The 20,510-nt window shown below is 35.5% G+C and overlaps 1 protein-coding gene across 5 annotated transcripts in view; it reads right to left on the reverse strand.

Annotated features, from left to right (window-relative positions):
* The window catches only part of CGNL1 (cingulin like 1), a 52,667-nt gene that overhangs the window by 27,169 nt on the left and 4,988 nt on the right, over window positions 1-20,510 (reverse strand). For all 5 annotated transcript variants that reach the window (XM_042875799.1, XM_042875794.1, XM_042875798.1 and 2 more), the window contains exons 2-8: window positions 11,371-12,969; window positions 10,760-10,854; window positions 9,858-9,951; window positions 8,776-8,877; window positions 7,705-7,853; window positions 7,031-7,166; window positions 5,987-6,199 (exon numbers count right to left, since the gene is read on the reverse strand). In XM_042875799.1, the coding sequence (XP_042731733.1) occupies window positions 5,987-6,199; window positions 7,031-7,166; window positions 7,705-7,853; window positions 8,776-8,877; window positions 9,858-9,951; window positions 10,760-10,854; window positions 11,371-12,951 (2,370 nt within the window). In that variant the 5' untranslated portion in view covers window positions 12,952-12,969. The remainder of the gene's footprint in view (window positions 1-5,986; window positions 6,200-7,030; window positions 7,167-7,704; window positions 7,854-8,775; window positions 8,878-9,857; window positions 9,952-10,759; window positions 10,855-11,370; window positions 12,970-20,510) is intronic.

Here is a 20,510-nt window from a genome sequence, read left to right on the forward strand (position 1 = left end):
AGAGCAAAAAACTTCTTTGATAGTAATGCAGAAAAAGCTCTGTGGCTCCGCACCTTCTTTTGTACCACACCCTCATCACTGGCAAAAACATGAGAGTGATTGTATAACTGATCATTAAAAAATGGTTTTGGCTGACTTTGGTGTTTTGGCTGGGGGAATTCCCCTTCAGCAGTGGCTATCCAGAGTCTAACCTTTAGAAACTTTTACACAACACAGGAGGAACTAAAGTGAGGGGAAGCTAAGAGTCTCCTTCACAACTTATTCAAATTTTGTCTCAATTTATTAAGCATAATTCAGTCATAATTTCTAACAACATTTATATTTTCATTCAGAACAATGTTTAGCCAAGTAAAATTTTTCATTCTTTAACTGCCTCACTTGAAGTACAAATCTAAAGAATAAATATCCATTCAAAATGAGCCAGAGCACAATAAACGTTTTCTAGTGGGAATCAGCAGACTTCTAAGCATCCTTTCCATATTCATCCTTGTGAAATCAAAGGGAATGACATTAAAATCTTTCAAAAATTGTGGTAAAAGAAAATCGTGCCTCACTTTTCTTTGTTCCTGGCAGTAAATGCTTAAGGTATCGAGACGCTGCTAAAAATAAAATCTCAGGGGCCATTTTTTCACTTTGCTGTTGGATGAGTTATTCAGCTTCTTGAACTACACATTTTTATGCTTATATTCATGTGACTTCAGGAATTCAGATCTACCCACATCCCTCAGCTGATCCTGAAAGAGTTGCAGTGACAGAGACATTAAATCCCTTTCTTTTGTCCTTTCCTGTCAGCCATACCCAAGAACTTATATCCAAGGAAAACAGATGAACATTTTAAAAAAGGATCTAAGCGCAGGTAAGAATCAACACAGAGACAGCCCTTAAATTGTAATTCTTACTACTTCTTCAGAGCTTCTGAAATTAGCATTATTCAGGTATGGCCATCTACTTTTTAAAGCTCATGAATACAAATAACAGGTCTTTAATTCTGTTTGTAGTTCCAGAATTTTCACAGTAAGGCAATTATTTTTCACTTCACATATTATTACTTCAAGTAGTCCTGGGATAAGTGATATACTATCATTGGATAACACAGTCTTCTGCCTCTAAAAAAGAAGTATGAAACCTGCTTAAAAGCAAAATGAAGTTTTATGGCTACAAAAAAAAAATTCTGTAAGAAATAAATTATTTGCTCTGCTTACTGCTTTTCTACCTTGCACTGATTATATATTTATTCATTCACTTTACAGGGAGGCTTAGCCTACTTTAACACATGGCTCGGGCTCTGGAATTTAGCTACCATTAGTTACATATTAAAAGGGTCAGCGTGTTTCAGTACATCTCTCGCATTGAGGTACAGTGCAAATAACTTGAATCCTCAACTGTACTTCAGAAGGTTATTCAGTAAGCGAATGTATAAACTTATAAGCGGGTCAGTCTTCTTCTGCTTACTTTTCAGTCAGACCCATTCCATTAACTGGTTAAAAATTCACCTGTGACAGTTTAAAGACAAGTCTTTTCTTCTTGCCTGACCATTTTCACTAATTTAAACAGAACCATATCTCTAATACTATTTCCAAAACTATTTCAGTTATGATTGATAAGATGTAATGAAAGATTTAAAGGCCTACATTGTAAAACTGAGAATGAAATCCCTTTTTACAGCGAGTACATTAAACAAGACTACCTGATATAAGCACAACCTAACATTTATGCAGTGAGAATATCCAAACCCAGGAAAGCAACTCAACAACTAGCCATACCCATGTCATATTATCCTCTTAGCTATGAATCAGAACAAACTCACACTGGCTCACATTAGCATTTTATTTTTCAAGGTCAGAAGTTATTGCAAAAACTAGAGTAAAATATTAACTAGTTAAGTGTTTATATTGTACCCTACTGAATAGATTTGTACAGTCCAATAATTCACACACACACACGTCAACATATACTTCCACAGGGCAAACCCACCTGAATATACATGCTCTGTCTTCTGCTGATAAGGATTAAAAATTCTCTTGATGATATTTAAAAAAAAAAAAAAAATACAAAACAAACAAAAAAACCTACCTGACCCCACAGGCTCCCATCAGCTTTCAAGAAGAAAAGAAAAGAAAAAAATTAACCCCATTAAAATAAATAAAGAAAGAATCCAACTTTGTCCCTTTCCCACCTCAACTCAGACTGAAATAGTTCAAACTGAGTTCACAATGGTATGAAAAGACTACTATACATAAATCTGGTTTTACCTTTACGTTTAGATATGATGCAGTCCAACACAAAGAACACTTTACATACAGAAGAGTCTCTGCAATGCCTTGCAATCAGCAGATGTCTTTACCCTCAGTAACATGGGCAACCAGAGTTTGGTGTTCACAAAGCACAGCAGTTGCTTTTATTTTAGATTGAAGCTATATACTCCAGCCATTTCTACAAGAATGGCACACAGAGTATATGTCAACACTGTTCACAACACTTAATCGATTTTCTGTTAAGCTTCTGGTCTACATAGGAGAATTTACTAGCTTTAAAGAAGAAATATATTATCAGGTCAGGCAGAAAAGATATACTACTCACTTTCATCTCAAAATTCTTTACCTTGTAATTTCTTTTACTGAGCTAGATTCACCTAAATTCACAACTAACTCATACAGATTGAGAAAAAAAAAAAAATCAAAGCCTTTTCTCATATTTGATATTTTAAATTATAAAATGCTGAGTATTTATTTATTTTAAAGTAGTACATATTTAGTTTGTAACATGGAAAGAAGGTAAAAACAGATTCCTACTGTTCCTATCACTTGCTCTGCTAAAATTCCTTCTGTTTAATCACACAAAATACGTGCCAGTCATAGCTCACACGACCACGAGCTTCATTGCATTCTTCAAATGCGTTGATAAACAAATCAACTTCTAGTGCTCTTTGAGCATCTGTTCTACTACTCTGTGGATGAAGTCAGAAATATTACAAACCCGAATAAATCAGTCAAGGTCAGGCTTAGGTAAGTCCTTTTGTAATGAAACAGCTATAGCTTTCCACAGCATTTAATGCATCATTTGTGCAGCCTGCTTTTCAAATTCAGCACTGCTGTGTAGTTTGCAACTGTGCTTCCCTGAAATGGTACAGTTTCAGGTGGTTGCAGTTTGCTGCAACTTTCTACCTGTTGTATTATTGTCCAAAATTTATTTCCAAATTTTACTGAAACAGTGGCCCTTCATCTAGGGACAGAGCACTTGTGGTTATACAGTACAATTCTGGCCCATTGTGTTGAAGGTTATGATTAAATAGCATAAACTTTCATATTACTTTAAAATCAGAAGGGGATTTATACTCATTTCTTCTCTAGCACTTGCAGTGATAAAGTCATCTCTCATTAACTAAAAAGGCTTTTTTTTTTTTTTTTAATGGAAGTGGTTTGATCTCAAACTTAATAAACAAGCAACAATGTTAAGAACAGTCACAGTTATTCCAATGCCACAACTGAAAGATATAACACAGAAATGATTTACCTAAGCAAGTTCTGTGGTTTTATATAACAATCTTTATGAAAAAGCAAACACAACTACCACCATAGCAGTGTGTACGAGACAGTACAGCACATGACAAATATCCTCCCTTTTTATTCTCCCAATCTGTTTACATAATATGATTAATAACAGATCCATGTAGGGCTTTAACAACACAGACTAACTGTGCTGCACATCTACCTGTAGTAGCTGGAAATTTCTGTTGGCATAAGAATGACTTCCTTTCTCCCAGCAAATACTTCCTTTGGGGCCTAACACAAAACAACTTTATTCAGCATACTGATCCGAGTAATAAAGTAGCATAAGATTTAACAGCTTGATACATATAGATTTCAATTTACTCCCATCTGTGAAATATCAGTGTAATTATTTTCTGTATGAGAAACATTGTTATACCATTTACATACTACTTTTCCTCATTAAGCTTCCCTTTCCACTTATCTTTGATGTGAATTTCTTGCATCTCACCAAGCAGTATACATCTTTCCATCTTGTAATGATGCAAAAAGTACTTAAAAAGTCAAACAGCTTCAATTATATAAAGCATGATTTTCACACACACACAATCTGGGGTATCCTAGATTGATTATAAAATGAAAGACACTTCACATAGGATCAAAGCAGATCACTGATCCAACTCCTTGTAGAGACCAGTTTTATTTTCCTGATAGATAATTTATCAAACACAAACAAATAATCTCAAGCAGTGGGCACAGACGTAGCTCTGGATTTCAAAAATCATTCAGGATATTAAAATCTTCCACTTAAGCATTACAAAAGCTTCTCTAAAATACAGAGAAACATCACTTGAAGTAGAATAAGAGCAAAACTTGCTCTTAGAGCAACATGAATGAGTTAAACTTTTGCGTATCTTAGATAGACTATAATGTGCAAATTAAAGAAAAGAAAAAAGAAAAAAGCTATTTATAACTACCTAAGTCACAGCAAACCAGTCACAGAGCCATTTCCCAGACTATCTTATTGTTATGCGAAACAGACTACTCTTTCATTTCTTGTCAGTCATAATTACAGTTCCATAATTGAAATACAGTAAATTACCATGCAGTAACTTTGAGAGATGGTTCACTGAGGTTAAGCTGTCACTATAATTACTGTATAAGAAAAAATGTTAATTTAAATGTTCTAGTTTTCTTTCAAAGGAAAGGAATGAATTTGGTTCAAGCAGCTTAGATTAGTCAAATATCTTCATAATTAAATAAACAAAGGGAAACAAGATATTTAAAACAGTCAATCAATCTCAAGCAGAAGCTCTGGGCTGTAAATAGACCAGTGCAAATAAATTTCTGTAACTGTTGAAGAAAACTGCATATCTAAAAACAACCCTTTTAAAGAATACTCTGTACGAATTCAACTGAATGCAATATGTATCCAGTATGTTCCACCTGAGATCCTATTTTGCTCATAAAGCACACAAAGCTTTCTTTCAAGCTTAATTCTAGTTCAGTTCTACATCGTGTTTACAGTCATGACTAGGAGGATTAACTGCAACTCAACGCCACTGAAGTGTGGGGGAAAATGTACTAATATTAGCATAAGCATTTCTAAGCATAAAATTGGGCATATAATTTTGATTTATACATTTGTCACGTGACATTTTCTTTTAGAAATTTTCTAAATAATTTGACATAAAATTAAAAGGAATACAGAAAAGTTAATTAATTGTCACTACAAAAATAATACTGTAAATTTCACAAGAACTGCTCCCTATCAGAAAACAGTTCAGTAAATTCCCAGCTACTGTCTCTGTCACGATAACCTCACAAAGCACATATTTTGATAAGCAGTACAAAATAAGCACCTGGAAGCTGTTCCCTTTTTACTCCTCAGGAAGACTGCCCAGCTGATGTTGGAAGAGAACTCCTCCATTCTTATTTCCCACTCTTTGCTGCGTTCCTTGTGCTCAAATAAGATTAGCTCAACAAACGTAACAAAAAAAAAAAAAAAAAAAAAAAAACACACACTAACAAGTTGTACAACAGGCAAGGAGGGACAATGTAATTGGGAATAGAATGCAACACAAGGAGCTGATAGAAGGAACAGGGGATGGCGACAAACTGTGGAGATCTGCTAGAAAAACCAAACGACAATCTGAGCAAGGCACACTGAGGCACAGTTCAGAGTATGCTATAGGTTTTAGTAATGCCATTCTACTCCAGACAAGCAAGCAAGTGCTCCATCTGCCTCATCTGTTCTCTCTCAAAGTTCGCAACAAAGGAAAAATAAGCACGTACTCAAAAACTGTTTGAGGAAAGGGTTCACAATTTTAGCTGCAAAGCTGCAAAGAATCAAAACACTGCTGAAGTATGAAATGAAGCTCAGTATCAGAAACTACAATTCTCTTAGCCCAAATCCTTATCCACTTTGCTAAAAAAAAATTAGGATCTGAAAGCTTCTAATGATTCATTTTTCTCTGTAAAGCTTAATTATATCTCACCTCCGTTGCTTTCTCCAAGCTCTGTTGTAGATTTAGCATTTCTTTATCATGTTGCTCTTTGAGCTTATCCATCTCCATGTCATGGCTAGACACTTCTTCTTTTAGTGCTCCTTTTAAAGCTGTAAGCTCCCGCTCTCTCTTTCTCAAAATTTCTTCTTGTTGATCTTTTGCAATTAATATTTCTTGCAGATCCTGCTTCATTTGCATTAGCTCCTAAAGAACAGCAAAATCAAAACTAAACACAATTGTGTCACAGATGGCTCCAATGCCTGTTCTGTTTGTGTTTCAGAGGACAATTAAGAATAAGATCCCCAAGGCCAATTTTGTTTCTCACAACCAACATACTATTTGCAACTTTTACAGAGTGCTACAAATCTACTGAAAACCAATATTATTAGAACTGATTAGAATGATAAGAACTGTAACTGATGTTTTATATGAGTGAATATATCTGATGCTACAGAACATACCAAAAGATTTTCACAGCATTCCATGTTACAAAAGATGCAAATAAAGTAGGAGTCAAAATAAGGCTGCATTTTAACAACTCCCTCGGTCCTACCTTCAAAGAGGTAGATAAAAACAAAGATCTCTGTTTCCTACACTGCAAGATAAGTTAAAGTAATAAGTCCTTGCTGACTTTTCTGCTGTAAAGAATAAAGAAAGTTCTTCCACAAGTTAAAACAGTTTAAACTTCCAGAGGTGCTGCTTTCCTACCAAAGCTATGCTTCTACACCCTTTTACCCACCTCCCCCAGTGTTCTCCCTAGAAGTAACTTCCCCCTTGCCAAATTGCTGGGAAAGAAGCATGTGGTCAGTGAATCTTCTGTGGACAGTTTTCAACTCTGCTCTGCTAGATTCTGCTCAAACTTCCAGCTGACTATCAGGTAAGGCACTAGCTTAAAACTTCAGTTTCTTAATGGGCAACAGAACTGAATCTTACACAATAAGCTAAGGCATGTTTTTCTTCTCCTGTTTCTTAATTTCAATTTTTTATGCAATTATTTCAACTTCTTTATCCCCTTTCTATTACTTTACAACTAACCTCAATCAGAACCTCTTTTTCCCGTTCATCAGTATGTTTTGCATTATCCAGTTCATCGTGCATCTCAGAGAGCTGGTCTTGAAGGTCTCTGATTTCAGTCTGGTGTTTTTCCTGCTCCATCTTCACTTGAAAAAGCCTCATCAGAAAAAAGAGGGGATTTTTTTCTGTTAATTATAGAAATACTAATTTGTTCTTTCAAGTAGTTAAAAAAAAAAAATTAAAAATACACTTATTTACTCCCGTGTTCCACACAGGGGAACAGGACATGAAGCAGAAAAATGAAACATCAGACAAGAAAAAATGAGAGCTCTTTTAAATAAATAATTAAGTGAAAAGTTAAATTGTATTTTAAACTTGGCACAGTATTCTTAAATTATTCTTGAATCTTGAATTAAAGTACTCAAGTATCTCTGTATTTTAAAGATTTGAATCATGTATTATGACAACAAAATAATAAAAACAATTTGTAGTAAGAAAAGGATTATAAATCAACAATCTTCCTTCTCCTTCAAGATATTCTAAAAACACGCAATTTTTAAACAGTAGAAGCATTTTGTACAATTAAGACATGTCACTGTCTGATTCTGTTAATAAACTCAGAAGGCACAGGTACCTTTAACCTAAGAAATTTGAGCTATATATTCCAATTAATATGTTTTCTAGAATGAACTCACTCCTCGAGGTTTTGCCTGAGCTCCTTCTCGTTTTCTTCCAAGTTCTTTTTTAAGGCATCTTTTTCACTTATACTTTCATCAAGTCGGAGCTGAAGCTCTTGCAGGCTTGCTCGTGTAGCATCTCTCTCCTCTTTGCAATTTTGCTGATTCTAAATTTTGTAGATCAAAAGTTAAGCAAGATAACAGACTAAGCATAAATATTCCTTTTTTACTGTATGAAGGAGTCATTTCAAGGCATTGACATTTGTCATTTGTAGAAGTATTTACTAAGTTATGAATATTAAAATATTGGATTTTTTTATTAAACACAGCTTTTCAATTTTTGTGAGATATGTGAAAGTGAATTTTCCCCCCATCAGTTTTAAGTATATTGATTCCTCTTACCAACTCAAAATGCAAACTGAAAGAAGCCAGTCTGCCCTTTCCACGTATTCAGTGCGTGACTGTACTTAAGTACTTTGGATTCAGCATTGAAATGATGCACTTAATAAATAGCACCTGAGTAATACAGTTTGTCTCCCATTCCATAAACGTCTCACAGCAGCCTGCAGATTAAAATCTGCCTCCACAGATATTTATAGCAGATTTAATGTATACATCTGCCTAATATTCACAGCTAAAATTCACTCTCGAGTACTGATAAGGAAGAGATTTCTTGAAGAGGATAGCTGTTACAAGGAACTATATTTTGAAAAAGTCTTCTGAAATGCACAGGTACATTTAGATGGAAAAGAATATGAAGCAAAATAGTTCCAATTATCTGATGTATCTACACACATTTCAGCCACTCACACAGGAGTGTTAATGTTCTTTTATCATAAACATACTGGCATCCATACATAACAGTTTAGACCACATGAAATGCAATGAACCCTATGAAACTATAATGATTATGTAAGCACCAATAGTTTACAGAACATTCCTAATATTTAAGTCTGAAACAGAAAATGCACTGGAAAACTGAACAAAAGATGCCTTTCCTTCTGCACAACATTCAGCTGATCAGTTGCCACTTTCTTAGAAAGGTATATCTGAAATATCCAAAAGCTGTTAAATGAAACAGTACAGTACCGTGATTTCTAGATCCAGTTTTTTCTGCAATTCTTCCACTTTCCTTTCAAGTTCGTTTTTTTGCTCCACCAGTGCTTTCATTTCAGCTGAAGTATCAGAAACCTACAATTACATAGAGATGCTTATTGTTCTTTGACAATTTCATTTTCAGATCTGAAGTGAAACTACAAGCAATATGAATAAAGTATAGCACCAACTGCCTGAGATCAGCTGGGATTTTTCATACAAGCTAATATTTTCAAAGGAACCGCGATTCCATTTTCATAAAGCCTCTTAGTAATTGCTGAAGGCATGTTGCCAATAGTACAGAAAACATTACAAACCTAAAAAGAAATTCAAATTAGGCAACATCTGAATTAAATCACTAATACTTTGGGACAAATCTTACTGAGACACCTCCAATTACACAGACATCAAAGCGATTCATACATATATGTCAAGACAGATTTTTAAGTTCATAATTTCCAGGAACCTCTAAAAATATGTTTTATATTTTCATTTTGACTAATTATAGACCAGGATAAAAAATTCACCAGAAGCAGACATTTAGTTCTTCTAGTGCTATCTTTGCAACAACCGGACATTTCTTCACTCTGCTTTAAAACTGAGAAAACAGCACTCCTCAGAAACAAAAACTATAAGCAGACTCTCAGTGACATTTAAAACAATATCCTCAATTACTGTTTCCTCTAAATTGCATATTAAAACACTATCTCCACTTAGGTACCAGTTTACATCATTTTAATCAGAAGGTGTTCCAACATTATTTTTAAAATGTATGCCAGCATTCTGTTCAGTACAACAATCTTTTGATGTCCAAGAGATTTACTGTTTGCATTTCTTTCTTCTAATAAGTGAACATTGACACAGTCCTCATGGCAGACCTTTATGGTCTTTTTTAACTGCTAACAAAAATCCCACAAGGCACTTCAGCACGTGTTTAACACTAAGCTGTATCACTGGAAAATGACAAGCAAGAATGCTCTCACTAAGTCAGTGACGGGATTCAAACTTTTAAAGCACTGGCTGAACACTGAAATTAAAAAAAAAAAAAAGTTTAAAAAAATAAAATAAAAATTCACCTGCGTTTTTCCAGCAGCTCTGGACTTTAAAGTCTGAATTTTCTCAAAAACCAAGTTGACTTTCCTCTTTGTTGCATCATCATTATCAGTGCTTCTAAAATACAGAGAAGAAAACAAAAATATGATCAAAGGCACTATTTTGTTAGCATCAAAACAAACTAAAGTGTCCAAACTTTTTAATAAATCACCACTATAAAAAAAAATAATCTACTATGAAAAAGTCAGAAATTATCTCGATGATTTCATTAAATCATCTGAAGGAAGGTTGTTAAAAATTTCAATTTCAAATGTTTTCTGAAAAAATCATCGCTGAACTCTTTAACTGCAGCTCTATGCTACAAGACAACTACTGTGGAAAGAGAAGTATCCAGAATTACTCAACAAATACTGAAGTAATTACTAGCAGGTTTCTCTAGTCCTGACTACTGCACCATTAAATCTCTCTTAAACAGTTGCCAGAGCTACATTAGCTACACTGAATCCAAGAAGCCTCAGAAATGCAAAGAAAGAATGCATAATGCACATCTTAATTTATTCATCCTTCCTTCCTGCCTTTTAAATAAGTTGTCATTAGAAAATGCAATGTAAAAAGAAGTTCCAGTTGGAGAATTTATTCCATTAAGTTTAACTTCAAAATTATTTAAAAGAAGGAAACATAATTCTGATTCACAAACTTCAAGTACTTTTAATCAAATCCTGAACAATACCTTTACAAAGTCCTGATTAGTTGGGTATTTCGACATCCTCTTGTGCCTTACTGGACACAACAAAGATATAAAACTACAGAATAGTCATTTAATCTAATAACAGCTTTGATTTTGCAGCTTCATATTTTAAATGTAATTGAAATAAACATTGAGAAAACACAACCTCCCCTCTAGAAGTTAATTATGTTTACTAACCCTTCTTTAAGGTAATTGTAAAGTATTTGTTTAGCAGTCTCTTCATTTGTTTGATGTGCAACGTCTTGCTGGCCTTTTAAGAGATCGGGTGTTGCCTGAAAGGATAAAATGTCAAAAAGTAGAATCCTAAGAGTGTTGTACATACAACCCCTGCAATTCAAATTACCCATTATGTTCTATTCTGAAGAAATTTGTGTTCTGTGGACCTCAGTTTCACTAAGATTCGCTCGAGTTTGGGCTTACAGAAAAAAGGAAGCTTACACTGCACCAAAAGAGCGAGCATCATTTTGTTTAGAGCTGCACAATTTCAGCATCCTGTTTTCATGCATTTATGCTTATGAATCATCACAACATCTTTTACAGTAATTCAACCTCTCTCTAATATCTTCTTTCAGCCAGACAAGAATGCGATTGTTTTCAAAATATGCTTTCTATACACTCAACTATGGGACTAATTTTTGTATTTAAAATTTTTATGAAGAATTCTGCTATCTTATTTGGAAGTATTAAATCATTTGAGTTTGTTCTAATGAAACAGAAAAGCACGCATTAACAGTATAGAAATTGTAGCATGCTACAGGGAAAAACACACAGAGTAAATTCAAAATTACCTGTATATTAGGGACAGATGAAAATGTTTTTAAAGAAATCTTTTTGGCTCCTGAATCAGGTGGGATTGTGATTCTGTTTGGCAGCAGCAGAGTAGAAGTTACTGTTCCAGCTTGCTCTCTCTTTTTCTGTCCTGGAAGTGTAGATGACCTAAATACGAAACTCTCAGTATTATCTCCATTTTGTTTAAGATGCTGCAAAGAAGTGAAATGACTGTTCTGAGAGTCTTTGCCAGGAACCTGCAGCTTTCCAATACTTCGAGCAGAAATTTTCATCTCTTTAGAAGGTGGTTTCTGATCTCTGGATAACTGCTTCTGGAAGCAAACTTCAGATGGTTTTAGCAAGTGCTCAGTTGACTTACCTAAGCTCTTACTCACTTCACCCAAATAATCTGAATTCATATCAAGCTCTAACGACAAGGCACTGTCAACACTTCTTGACCTTTTACGATCGTCTGGATGAATTCTATTCCTTTTTCCTGGCCTACCTCTTTTATGAGTGTCAACTTTTTTATCAAACTTCTCAATTAGCTGATCTACTCCTGGAAGCGAACCGGTGTCAATATCACGACCAGTCCCAGGCAAAAATGGGATGTATCTCCTGTTTTCATGTCGATTAACATTGTCTGCATAGATTGCATACTCTTGATCATCAAGTAAAAACCTGTATAATGAATTTGCAGAAGTGGGAGTAGCTGATGAAGATGATGATCTTCGTGAGTCCGGCACTGGCCCAGATGAGTCTTGTCTGCGAAAAGGAAGTACATCTGGTCTAGGCTTCCTTGTTTCTGGGTAGGCAGCAGGACTAAGAGAGGGGGATCTTCCCGTAGATGAAAACGATTCTGAAACACCCACCTCACTGGGGCTGATTATGCTACCAGGACAATCCAACACCTCCTTGTTTTGGCTTTCTATGTCTACTGTCCTGTTCAAATGTATTTTTTTTGAATTTGCTTTGGTGGACTCTGCAAGATACGTATTTGTTTTCTGTAAAGATATGATTTTAGAAGAAGAAATCCAAGGTTTTACTTCAGTTTTCTCTTCATTTCCAAAAGATGAAGGTTTATTATACACAGAAGACTGGCAATTCTCCAAGTTCAAGTTATTTTTCTCAGGATCATAAGGCTGTAAAAGCTCGGGATGTCTTTGAAAGTTTAACAAGTTGGAGGATTTCAATGCTCCATCTTTAAAATCTGATATTCCACTTTCATTTTCATCTGAATTGCTTATCTTTAGGCTTTTAAACGTACAGGGTTGTATGTGCTGTGTTCCAAGAAAATCTGTGTGTTCGCTGTTTTTGTCCTCTAATTTAAAAGCAGTATTGGAGTCTGTGACTGGCTGGCTTATAGTCTGAGAAATGACCTGATGTTCTTTCCCAGAAAGAGGAGGATTTTCTGACAAACACCCTTCTGTATTGTTTAGTACTATGTAAGGATGTCCATCAATTCCTTGCACTCTAATACTGACACCATAAGATCCTGACTTAGAATTTTGCCCATTTCTATTTTTTTGAATCTCCTCACTTGCAAGTTCAAGAGTAACTTCGTAGTCCTGCTGCTTAAAACCAGCAAAATATGGCTCCATGATATCAGAAGATTACAGCTGAATTAAAAAAAAAAAAAAAAAAAATTAGATTATTTCATTTATTATTTTAATTAGCCAGTCAGTACAGCTCTGAAGACTAACATGCAATGAAATCAGTATACAAGCTGTACAAAGCCCGAAGCACACGCATGAAACACACGACTGACCAATTCTGGGTCAAATGCAATGTTATTTTATGAATGCAAGTGTTATGAAATAACAATTTGGGCTGCCTACACAGTTGCTGATGCTGTCTGCTTTAGAATCAGGTGATTTCACATAAAACCAACCCTAGCACAGCTTTTTGAGTCAAAGCAATTCTTATTTTGAGCATCTCCACTATATTCATTGAGACTATTGCCTTTGCAAAACACGGATAATTTTATAGCCAACAGCCAGTATCAGCCATACAAACATTTAAACATAAGCCCAGGAGAGCAAAACAGCCAGGCATTTTTAGATTGTGACTATTACGTAACTACAGCACTGCCAGAGGTCAATAACCTCGTGCCTTTGAGTTGCACTTATATGTACTTTGCTTTCAACATTTGCTTTCAGAAGTGGAAATGTCACTGCTTTCTCTAGTTTTGTCACTCTATGGTGATTTTTACTTTATTCATTCTGCAGAAAAAAATGTAAGTTGCTTCAAAAAATATCTGAAAATAAACTTTTGAACTACGCTGGAGAGTAGAGCAGTCAGTGAACCTTGACACACCCAAGATCACTAAATGATGATGAATAATAATTAAGGGGAAACAAAACACCTCTGTAACCATTTCACTCATGTAGCATCTCAGTGTGAACCATTTCCCCCAGATACTCAAATAAACAGCAGAACTGTATTTTTTTTTTTTCTGAGAGCAAATTTAAAAGTTTGGTTGAATATTAATAGTATTACTCTAGTTTCCAACCCATTCTTCTTTCTCCCCTCAAAAGCCTCTTCTTCTCCCTAAAAAGAAAACCTCCAGCCCTTCCTCAACAGTAGGCTTGCTTCACCCAAAGAAAGCAGCATAGGTATGTTTGTCTCTAAAAGCTATAAAGAAATAAACGTGTGCCTTAACACATTTATAACAGTAAAGACAAAAAAAAAAAAAAAAAAACCTTACAGAAATCAAAGTTTTAAAGCCTTTTTTTTATTTTAATAAAACATTTTTTCTTAATGGTGAAAAGCATATATGAAAACACAGGTGGCTCTATCATTCAAATACCTGAAGGATTTACTTAAGAGTTCCTGTTTTGTTGATTGTCAATGACTGACATTAAAAAAAGCCTTGCTGCTTACAGTCATTTTTACATGTTTAAAATCCTGATAGCATCTCAGGCTTAGGCAGGCTTACAGCAATAAATTGAGAAGAGTCAAGCAGGGACTTTTCCCTATACCTGCCCCACTCCACAATGAACTTCATCGTCATAAAAGCTGGAACATTCATGAGTGCACAGCTCAGTCACAAAAGTTTTCATACTACAAATTACTGAAATTCTGACATCAGACAGAGGTAGTAGATGACAGCTGGGGCACTGACAGCTACAACTGTCCAGTTTTAATCCCCTTTAAGTCTACCAAAGCTATCAAATGTTATGACAGAACAGTCTGTTTACTCTCAAGCTTATGAAAAGAGGTTAGATATTTTAACAGGACTTAAGAAGTCATTTTTCCTATTGGTGTAGCTGCTTCTTGTCTTCTTGTAGTTTTTTAAATAACAAGAAAGTAGTTTTTGATGGGATGGATTTCTGTTGGTGGTGTTTGTTTTGGTTTTCTTTTAATAGTGAGACATAAATTCTAAGTTCAGGTTTTCTGGCACAGTAACACTTGAATTGTAATATAGTCCTGTTAGTAGTTTTGTGTGTAGTCTCAAATGAGATTACAGATTGTTATTTTACAAGATTAGTTCTTATCTGCTGTTTGTGAAGACAGTATCACAACAGCATGTACAAATTAAATAGGACATAACAAATAGCAACTTCAACAAATTATTTAATTTTGAAAATATTTAACTAAAATGACAAAATAGTCAAGGACACGTAATAACCACTGTTTTTCAGAAATGAAAAATTCAGCTGCAATTTAGAACAATAAAAGCATATTTCTATGTTCTGAATGGTAATTATCTGCTGTTCATAACAAGTCAAATTTTACTGAGCAAAGTTTACCTGAAAACTCACAAACATACAAAGGTAAAAAAAAAAAAAAAAAAAAATCACAGTTATCTACAGTTGCAACATTAACTTAAACAGCTGGATTTACTGATCAACAAGCTCAGTAAAGACATCAGCTGAAGCAAGTTCAGAAGAACATAGAATTAAAGAACCAGGAAACATTGCTTCAGACACAGTGATTACTCCATGCAAGGTTTACACACACAACAAGAAAGTTTTCATTATATTTCCCAGAAAATTAATTTGAAGTTTAAGCAAAAGAGTCATTTCCAATGAAATAGCCCCTTGAAAATTGTTCAGAATATGTTGGTTTGACAAATGTTTTCCTTCACTTCAACACTGTGTTTTACCCACTGGCTTAAAACATCACAGCCCACAAAGCACAACCTCTAAGAGCAGCAGTTCTGGCACTGCTATCTCAGCTGTACAATCCCCTCGTTCTCCTCATGACAAAGCCAACAATCATGCATTACATAGGCACCCAGATCAGCTTTACTGAACCAGAAAAAAAAAGAAAAAAGTTTTCTATCAGATCAGCAAGTAAGGCACTATGGAATGACGGGATCGCCTACTCTGGCAGCAACGTGGCCTTGGAGCAGCTTAAGGCAATCACAAAATTCCAAACTCAATGTATGTCTTAACTACATTTTCAGGGGACAGAAATATTTATAAACATTTCCGAGGACGGGCAGGGGAACCAACAAAAATCAACCACAAAAAAACCTCAATGGCACTGAGAGCTGGTCAGACCTTTCTTTTTAAAATAAGCCTTCTGAAGGGCTTTTGAACATTCATTTTAAGTAGCGGCCTCAAGTTGGCATGATAGTCATTGGTAGTTATACCATTACCAAGAAATGGTCACATTTTTCTTAACAATTTATTTTTGCCAAGAACAGAAAATATGACACAGGAGAGATTCTAATGTCTGAAAAGCCAATTGCTTCACATTTTATTCTGCAGCAGTTTGTTGTACAGTGGTGATATGATACCTTGCTAAGTAACGCAGGAGTGAAACACAAGGTTTAACAGGTCAAAAACTTGTTTTTTTTTTTTTAAATGCTCCCAGACATGTCCTTTCACATCTAGTGCCACCTATTTTAATGCTAGCTACCATGAGTTATTTGAGACCAACCTCACATAATAAAACCCATGTAATTTGGAACCCCTACAGCTCTCCCTGCCGAAATAAGTAGAAAAGAGTGCCTTAGAGAAACATCCCCTGTGCCAGAGATGGCCGTTTGCTTCAGCAGCTGTGCAGCCTTCCTAACATTACAGCATGCAATTGCTTCAACTCATCCAGTTCAGTTCTTATTTAGCCAAATCTTCAAGACAGATTTGTCCAAAATTGGGCTTCCCAATCCAGCTAAATGCTACTCTCTGCGCACATACAAAGCTTGTTTTCTTGTCTCCTACACCCTCATTACTAAGCATGCCTCTAGCATATCTGTAATAAAGCACCTCACACTTTCTGCTTCTAGCATGCAGGCCAACTGGCTGCACTGGATAGTCAGAGCTCCTGGGAGACCACGCAGAGATGCTGACAGCCACGTGGGTGCACACTGTTACTAGGTCCCACCGGTCACAGAAAGCCATACAACCCTATGGATTCTGTGTCAACACGAGTATTCTCCTCTTCCATTTATCTACTGAAGGAATGCGTAAAAATACAAGGGATCCAACTCTTCCACTTTTCCCAACTGTGTAGGATTCTCCCCTGGCTTTCTTGAGAACAGAAATACAGGAAATCTCTCATATCCTATATCATAAGCCTGAGGCTCCTAAAACTGAATTACCTGAATATTTTTCATTAAAGGAGGATTAGGGCATACCACTATCTTCTTTCTGGAAGAGTGAATTTAGATGAATGCTCTTGTCCTCAAGCTATTTGTCTTTTAACTAATTCTTGCTCTTGGAGTAATGGAGAAGAATCTCCAAGCTGTTGAATGACTTCTGAAAAATTTAAACTGATATAGCTCTATCCATACTTCCTTTTTAACAGTTAATGGATGCTTAGTCCAGATTTTTACACACACACAAAGAAAAACGACTGGAAGGAACTGTCTTTCCACTTTACATAACATTTGCTCTCCAGCTGACTGTTCAGAAAGCACCAGCAACAGCAGACAAAGTGGGTGTCAGGTCATTAACAGACGACAGTGCTATGAAAAAAAGAACAGGAAATAACTTTGGGAGAAAAAAGGAAGGAAAACTTACATACTGTGAGGATACAGAAAAGGAAGCAGATAGGATAATTCATGGAAAGACCAAAACTGTAATGTTTTTACACTCGGTGGAACACAGTGTCATAAACAAGCCCAGAAAGCATTAGGGGAAACTAAATCACTGTCAATGTTACCTACAATTTCAGACTTTCTGCAAGAGGAAAACCGGCCTGGGCTGCCGTCTGTTCTCTTTTGCTAATGTAGAAGACAGGTCTGGGGTAGCTGAGCTCACTTGATCTGCTTACAGGAGAGTGGAAGTTAGAAAAGTGAGATCTGAAAGCTATAGGGATGGAACTGTTAAAAGGAACTGTGAAACAAAGTTACAATGTGAACTGAAAATCTCTGGAAAACTTAACATCTTTTCTGACCTTAAGAGACAAAAAAAAAACAAAAAAAAAAAAAAAAACAAAAAAAACACTTCTGTTTATTTTGCCCTCAAAACTTGGATCCGTAGGTATGGAACACAGGTGTGAGGTTTTTTGTTTGGTTTTTAAATCAAGCCATGATTAAATATAGTAGCCCCTGAACCACAGAAAAGTCAAACAGTAGGAATTGTTCAGCAATACATTTTAGCAGGGCAGTATTTCAATGAATCAATTACTTCCACTTCTATTCCATGAAAAATATCAGTCTCTGTTCAGATTTCAAACAGCAGTCTACAAATGCTGTCAGAATTTCCTACATGAGAAAGAATTCAAAGTAACACATTCTTCCATAGCTCTTAGCAAGAGCAAGCAGCTGTGGTTAGGCTAGAATGGATTAATAGTATTTCATACATTTCTCCTGAAAAGCAGTGGTTAAGTCTTAGATTTGCTGCTTTTGGAGATGATGTTTTCAGTTTCAGCTCTGTCCAAATATTAAACAACTTTATTCAGGCACTCAACTGGTAAAATACAATGTTAAGAGCCACCCCTTCAGGAACAGGAAAAGAGCTGTCTTTGAGAAAACTGAATAGAAAGAACTATTCACAGCAGTAAGAGTAAAAGCTGGACCTAACAATATTGCTCCCTTCCTTAGCTTATACTCCCTCTGGCTGAAAAATGGTGTGCGAGAGGAAGTCTAAATGTCTCACGTTTAAAACATATTGATAGCTGCATGAAACTGTGCAACAGATTAGCTGAATGCTTGAGCCGTGTGACAACTAACAGGTTTTGTCTGTCTATTTATTTATTAATTTCAAAAGGAAAATCTGCTTCCATGGCTGTGAGTCAACAACAAGACATTTTGGCAGATCCTCAGGTCTCATAAACTGTCAACGTTTACTTGAAGAAAAGGATATCCCATTGAAGAATCCCATTTTCTTAAGTTACTGTGTATGAATTTAAATAAGTCATAATTTCACAGGATTTATCCGCAGAAGAAAAATTACATGACCTAATGACCCAGCTGTTTCAGTAGAAATGAAAGTCTTCATTTTGTATAATCATAAAAAGTGCTCCAAAAACCTCAACACTTACCACATTATTCTGAATTGTATTACCACTGCAACATAAGTGCCATAGCATTAACCCACGTGTTCATTTTCTTTATGAAATAATAATTTTCCAGACTCTCCCAAATCCTAAGAAGGAATTGATCAGAAACTGAAACGCATTAAAATACAAACACAGAAGACATGTAAAGTAGCTCATGTCTTCTGTCTCAGCTTATCCCTTCACACACACTCCAGTATTCAAAAATCACTTTAGAAAGGTGGAACACTACACTTGTGGGGTTTTTTTTTAACAGTTGGTAGAAGCTTCACATAAGCACAAATACTGCCATAAGTGTACTCATATCACTGTACTGGTCTGTCTCCCACAGAAGCTAACATACACCTGCACAAGCTCTTTTTTTTTTTTTTCCCCAGTACAACTGAATCCAACTTACTGGGGCTATCAGTTTGCACATCAAGTATCCAACACCACTGCAGTACAATTAACTTTTATAAACTAAAAAGCAAGCAAACAACAAAACTTTGTAAATACTTTTTTTTTTTTTAATGACAAATTAAAAAAGAAAAGGTTAAAAAAAGATAATAAGATATTTTTATCATATGTAGTTTAGTTGATCAAATTCTACAGTTTCATACCTATTGAAGAACTGACAGAAATAACAACTCAGTAACACAAAGATACAGATTCTAAAAACAGTCTGTGATTTCAAATACAATAGCTGGTTTGTATCCAAACATCTGATGTGATTATGCTCACTCCACAAGAGGTTCTATGTTGTTTCACTACTTTTTCCTCCAATTGTCAGTCTTAGAAACTTTGTGTTTTGTTCCAAGGAAATTATCTTATTACATCCCAATGATACCGTTACTGTTTAAATAGAAGAGGGTGTATCCTGTTGATATTTCTACTCAGACAAAAAGTTTGTTAAAAATGACAGTGTCTTTTAGAAAGCCCGTGTGAAAAAAGTAAAGCACAACCAGAATTACAGCAACCTTCATTAGTTTTGCTAGCGCTTTAAGAATATTATTTATGGTACTAAGATTTTAAAAATATTCCCCTACTCCAAAATCATTTTTTAGCTTTAGACATTACGTATCACTGGACTTTCTTCTCCGTATTTCCACACAAAACAACGTTGACTATATAAACTGCAGTTACAGCAATACCACTGACCCACACAGATGCAACCAGCATAACCTTCACTACATGCGTGTAGCTGATTCCTAAATTTGAGGAGCTAAACGAGTACAACTGCATGCAAAGATCAAGGTGCATAACTAACCTATATGAGGACACACACAAAAAAGTAAATCTCTAAAGATATACTTGCAAGTATTTAAACAAGAACTACACATAGAGGAGACTTCAGGAGTCAGATTTACACAGCCAACATATGGCCGTGGCTTCATAAATATTCAAGCTGGTTATGGCTCTCATTTTTCTATTATCATGCTTAGTTTTAACTACAGTGTATTCTTCAAACACTAGCCTCTTTCAGAGAACTCTACCATGGATTTTAGAACTTCAGTACACAGTCTGAACTGTGGGCTCTCAGCCCAGCCACGGGACAACAAGATGATATCATGGTTCAGTCTGAGGGGACTTGAGCAGAGGATAGAGACTAAATAACTCCATGGAGGAAAGCGGCTTCATAGCGCTGGACCGCTCCAGGAGATGCATCACTTGAAGGACTTGCAAAACCTAAGCTGACAGAGCTGTATAGTGTTGGCCCTGCTTGTACACT

Source organism: Lagopus leucura, unplaced genomic scaffold (assembly GCF_019238085.1).
Source record: "Lagopus leucura isolate 7727_CA_CO unplaced genomic scaffold, USGS_WTPT01 Super-Scaffold_100015, whole genome shotgun sequence".
NCBI lineage: Eukaryota > Metazoa > Chordata > Aves > Galliformes > Phasianidae > Lagopus > Lagopus leucura.